General features: G+C 40.4%; 1 protein-coding gene across 1 annotated transcript in view; it reads right to left on the minus strand.

Moving 5' to 3' along the window:
• fndc5a (fibronectin type III domain containing 5a) overlaps nucleotides 1-5,660 on the minus strand; it is a 124,208-nt gene extending 118,548 nt beyond the window's left edge. Inside the window, exon 1 of the mRNA XM_059954252.1 lies at nucleotides 5,403-5,660. Coding sequence (XP_059810235.1) covers nucleotides 5,403-5,532 — 130 coding nt within the window. The 5' untranslated portion in view covers nucleotides 5,533-5,660. The remainder of the gene's footprint in view (nucleotides 1-5,402) is intronic.
• Nucleotides 5,661-6,000: the final 340 nt, after the last annotated feature.

Here is a 6,000-nt window from a genome sequence, read left to right on the forward strand (position 1 = left end):
CAAATATAACAGTAAACAACAAATAAGGAGAAAGAGGAAATTCATGTCAGAGAGAGCTCTGAGTCTTCATGGGGGGGTGGTTGTTATTTGAGATTAGTACTGATATCCTCCAGACCAAAGAATGTGGGTAATTGTGTGTGTTCTGAAGAAATGTTTTCAAAGTGTCACCCTTTAGTCAGAAGAATAAGGGGTTGACCTCATTGGAAACATATTGACTGTTGAAAGGCCTTGATAGAATGGATCTAGAGAGATTATTTCCTATGGTGGGAAAGTCTAGGACCAGAGGGCAAAGTCTCAGGATAGAGGGACATCCTTTTAGAACAAAGATGAGGAGGAGTTTCTTTAGCCTGAGAGAGGTGAACCTGTGGAATTCATTAGAGCAAGTATATTTTAAGGCAGAGGTTGATAAATTTGTGATTAGTCAGGTCATTTAGGATAAATCAGGAAGAAGGCAGGAGATTGGGGCTGAGAGGGAAAATGAATGAGCCATAATGAAATGGAAAAGCAGACTCGATGGGCCAAATGGCCTTATTCTGCTCCTAGATCTTATGGTCTAATTGACTGTCAGTAATAGAAATGATCAAAAATATTCAGGAAGCCAAACAGCATCTATGGAGATAGGAATGGAGGTAACATATCAGATTTATGAAATGTCATCTTCTTGAACCATTAATTCCTTCCCAAATGCTGTCTGATCTTTTGAGTATAACTGGTATACTCCATCTTTCCATTCATATATTCATCATTATCCAGCATTCTCCATTTAGATTTCCAGCATTTGAGGTAGTTAATGCTTGGAAGCAAATGATTAAAATCCTCCTTCTATTTACAACTAATATTTCCAAACATTTTAATAATTGGAAAGTATTTCATAATTTGAATGGTAAACTCTTAATGTAAAATCTCATGTCCATATAGAATGGACAGAGGATTTTCCCAAACTGCATTTTCAGTATTAAAACACCAATTAAAAGAATTAGATCAATCATTAAACTATTTTGGAAAAAATATCAAATTAAGCATTAAATAATCTCTTCATAAATTCTTTAAATGCAAACCAGCCATATCTACCCTTGCAGCAGTCCTGGGGTTACTCTGATGTCTTACAAAACTAACTTTGCCTGGAGTGCTTATTTTCATTTAAAAGTTGTCTATTTTTAATTAAAAATCCATATTTCATTCATTCATTGATTAATTAACAGATAACCCTTCAGAATTCAATTAATACAGATTGACTCAGCTCTCCAAACCTCACTTCTTTTGATTTTTCACACATTGGTATAAACAGCTGTAGAAGTATACTCGGTGGCCACTTTATTAGTTACACCTGCTAGTTGATGCAAAAATTTAACTAACCTATCATGTGGCAGCAACTCAATGACATGGTTAAGAGAATCAGTTGCTGTTCAGACCAAACATTAGAATGGGGAAGAAATGCTCTCCAAGTGAATTTGACTGTAGAATGATTGTTGGTGCCAGATGGGGTGGCTTGAGTATCTTAGAAAATACTGATCTCCTGGGATTTTCATGCCCAACAGCCTCTAGAGTTTACAGAGAATGGTGCAAAGAAAATAATCTAGTGAGTGGCAGTTCTGTGGGTGGAAATGCCTCGTTAATGAGAGAGGTCAGAGGAGATTGGCCAGACTGGTTCAAGCAGATGGGAGAAAACTCAAATGACCACACATTACCGAATTACAGGAAGGATATTAATAAGGTTGAAAGAGTGCAGAGAAGGTTTACAAGGATGTTGCCGGGACTTGAGAAACTGAGTTACAGAGAAAGGTTGAATAGGTTAGGACTTTATTACCTGGAGCATAGAAGAATGAGGGGAGATTTGATAGAGGTATATAAAATTATGATGGGTATAGATAGAGTGAATGCAAGCAGGCTTTTTCCACTGAGGCTAGGGGAGAAAAAAAAACCAGAGGACATGGGTTAAGCGTGAAGGGGGAAAAGTTTAAAGGGGATATTGGGGGGGGGGGCTTCTTCACACAGAGAGTGTGGAATGAGCTGCCAGATGAAGTGGTAAATGTGGGCTCACTTTTAAGAAAAACTTGGACAGGTACATGGATGAGAGGTGTGTGGAGGGATATGGTCCAGGTGTAGGTCAGAGGGACTAGGCAGAAAAATGGTTCGGCACAGCCAAGAAGGGCCAATGTCCTATGGTCCTATTACAACAGTAGTGTGTAGAAGAGCACCTCAGAACACACAACATGTCAAACCTCAAGTGAATAGGCCACATGCAGCAGATGACCATAAGCATACTCTCAGTGGGTACTTCAAAAGGAGCAGGTGTACCTAATAAAATGGCCACTGAGTGCATGTATTTGGGAGTCATTGTTTTATTCTTCAGCATGATGGTTAACACACCAATTACAGAATCAGAAAGTTTCCATTTATTTAATGTGGCGTTGATTAAAGAATAATTTCCTTCACTTACTGTGTGAACTGTTCATGATTTGGCAGGGCATGGATGACAATGTTAGTTGGGGCATTGTCAATTTAAACTTCTAATATTTCACAGCTTCAAAGGCTTGCTCTCAATATACTGCATTGCCAATTATTTCGTTGACAGCTACACCAACCAATTTTTATGTTTAATGCTAGGTGGAATTCACATTAAAGAATACAATACCCAGTTACTGCAATTCAAAGATAAATTTATTTGAATGAACTTTTACAAATTTCACATTAAATTGTTCCTCTTGCATTTTAAATTTGTACCCACTGTTGCTATTGCCTTTAATCATTTCTCCACAGGCACAGATGTTCAGAGTGGTTTTAATTAAAGAAAATATATCTTGATTGGATTTTTTTAAAACGAATTAAGAACATTTTTTTGGATGCAGAAAATTTCATAGGGTAAAATAAAGATCACACCATTGACAATCTTTTCTACAGGAGTTTCATTGCTTTTTCATTCAGATTTACTGTGGTAATCAGTGTATTATAACTTAGGGAATAAATAACTGCTTAATACATTATGTTTGGTGCCCATTCTGTGTAAGAGTATTGCCAGTGTTATGGCAGATTAGTCTAATGTTTTAACCCTTTCAAGTCAATGTTAGGAACATTCACACTAAATAGAAAACAAGAAAAATATACATCTATTCCTTTCAATTTATCAAAAATAAATTCAGGGCATATTCTGAATATTTGCTCACTTAGTGTCTATCACACGTACTTAAGACCATAAGATATAGGAGCAGAATTAGACCATTTGGCCCATCGAGTCTTGTCTGCCAGTTCATCACGGTGGATCCATTTTCCCTTTCAGCCCCAACCTCCTGTCCTCCCCCCCCCAATCCCTTCATGCCCTGAGTAAAGAAGAATCTATCAACCCCTGCCTTAAATATACCCAAATGATTTGGCCTCTACAGCTGCCTTTGGCAACAAATTCAACAGATTCACCACTCTCTGGCTAAAGTACTTCCTCCTCATCTCCATTCTAAAAGAACGTCCCTCTATTCTGAGGCAGTGCCTCCCCCACCATAGGAAACATCCTCTCCAGATCCACTCTACGGAGGCCTTTCAACATTCAATACATTAGCACAGTGCGTGTTTTTCAGTCGACTCCGCAGACTACTAGTGAATTGAGAATATGTCATAAGCAATCATCTGTTATTAAAAATCTGAGACCTTCATCATTGCTAGGTCATAAAATCAGGACATCTCATATACTGAAGTAATGGCAAAATTACTGTTTAAGCATTTTCATATTTCATTGCACTAAATTTACACTTTGAATAAAAATTAGTTTTTTCCCACATACGCTCATTTACCACAGCAAATAATAGTTTTATTTTAGAGAAGATAGTATTAAAATCGTTGTGATAATGAAACTTTATTATCCATTAAATTGTCATCAATACTTCATTAAGTAATTACTATTTTAACACTCTTTACTCGCATTTCCACATTTATTCCCCTGTAAGACTGATAACCTCTTTTTTTTTGCCATTTAACATCCCGCAATGCACTGGAAGTATCAGACAAGCTTTGCTTCACTCATTTCCCTTTCATTACGATGCTGCAATCTTCACGACTAGTTACCACCGGCAAACATCCGGTTCAGGTAGCTCCAAAGGTATGCAACATGCTCCAACGGGCAATAAACAGCGTGCACAACCCACTGATCATCCACCCCTGACTACAGTGTCAGAACGCAGCCACGGACGCAGTTCACATTGGAGATGGTCAGACACGAGCGGCAATACAGCGTGGTTTACAAAAGACAAAGTAACGATTTAACATGTGTGGGTCTCCCTCGGAAAATTCATCTTCAGAATCAGAATCAAGTTTAATATCACCGGCATGTGTCGTGAAATTTGCTAACTTTGCGGCAGCGGTACATGAGAATATCGAGGGGAAAATCTGTGAATTACAGTAAGGGTCCATATATTAAATAAGTAGTGCAAAAATAGAAATTTTAAAAAAGTAGTGAGGTAGTGTTTATATGCTTAATGTCCATTTCGGAATCGGATGGCAGAGGGGAAGAAGCTGTTCCTGAATCGCTGTACCTCCTTCCTGATGGTAACAATGAGAAGAGGGCATGCTCTGGGTGATAGGGGTCCTTAATGATTGATGCCACCTTTTGAGGCACCGCTGATCGAAGATGTCCTGGATGCTACGGAGGCTAGTGCCCATGATGGACCTGGCTAAGTTTGCAACTCTCTGCAGCCTAATTCGGTCCTGCCCACCCCCATTCTCAATCTGTAGAATTTTTCTCCAAAAACCATTTTGAATTGTTTACGCCCGACCGTTGTGCACGTTTCCAAGTTGCGGGCACCCTGTTGACAAAACCATTCAGTTCCAAATGGCCTTTTACGCTTTCTCAGTCTGCCTCTATAAACAATATGCAAATTTAAAATTTGCTGTACTATGACAAAACAGAACTACGTTTTCACCAGTAAGTGTGGGTCAATGGCGAAAAATAGGAACTCGCCTTGAACCATGGTACTCTAACTGGGCGCAGCACTAAAAGGGTTAAGGTACGTCGAGATCAGGTAGTTCTGCTTTCTGTTTCAATAAACGTAAAACATATACCGTACACGGCGGCATTTATCGAGGAACGAATCTTGGCAGCTTATTTATAAATGAGCAGTATGGGAAATAGAGGTTATAAAACGGGGCAACTCTGCTTAGGTCGCCCGACCCTTCTTATAAGTTTTTCTTCATAAACAAAAGGTCTATGTTTAGGATCGGTTTTTTAGGAAATTTGACACCTGTTTTCATACCAGCACAGAACAGTTTCGGATGAATTCACGTTGACTACCTATTATAGTCCACACGGGCAGACTTACTGGGGCAAAACAAAACGATCAAATGCACGGCACGGAACATTTCTTGACAAACTCGCTGCAGGGGCCGAGGGAACGGGCAGCAGCCGGTGTTTGACCTACCTGCTGTGATAAGGCAGATGTTAAAATAGCTGAACAACAGCAGCACAGTTGACCTTAAGCACACCAGAAAACGGCCCATTCCGTCAAGCCCTGCCGTACATCCTGAAAGGAATGCGAAAGCCCTCGGCATCAGAAGTGAAGATCTTCACGTGCCATTGCGCTAGAAACTGCGATGTAACTTCTCGGCTGCGAAGCCCGGAGTAGCCACCTCCGAACCGGCGGTCTGCATTTCAGCACCTTGGAGAGAGCTGCATTAGAATTCCCGGTAAGAATCCCAGACGGCGGGTGCAAAGTTTTTTTTTCCTTAACGCGAGGGCCCTTGTCAGCAGAGAGAGACGGAGAAGAGAGAAATCCCACCAAAAGGTTACAACAATATATCGCCCAAAGCCAGTGCAATCGTTTTCAGGGAGCTATCCATCGGCGTCCTGCTCCAAACGCAAATGATCCGCTGCTGTATCCCTGCGTCTGTCTGTGCAGTTGGAGGGCGCCAGCTACCGAGGAACGCAGGAAACTGCAGGCCAATGGATCGGCGGAACGCGGCTGCCCGCTGATCGCTCTCCAACTTTCCAATTCCTTTCTTTGCAGATAACCAAAGCGC

This window comes from Hypanus sabinus, chromosome 30 (genome assembly GCF_030144855.1).
Source record: "Hypanus sabinus isolate sHypSab1 chromosome 30, sHypSab1.hap1, whole genome shotgun sequence".
NCBI lineage: Eukaryota > Metazoa > Chordata > Chondrichthyes > Myliobatiformes > Dasyatidae > Hypanus > Hypanus sabinus.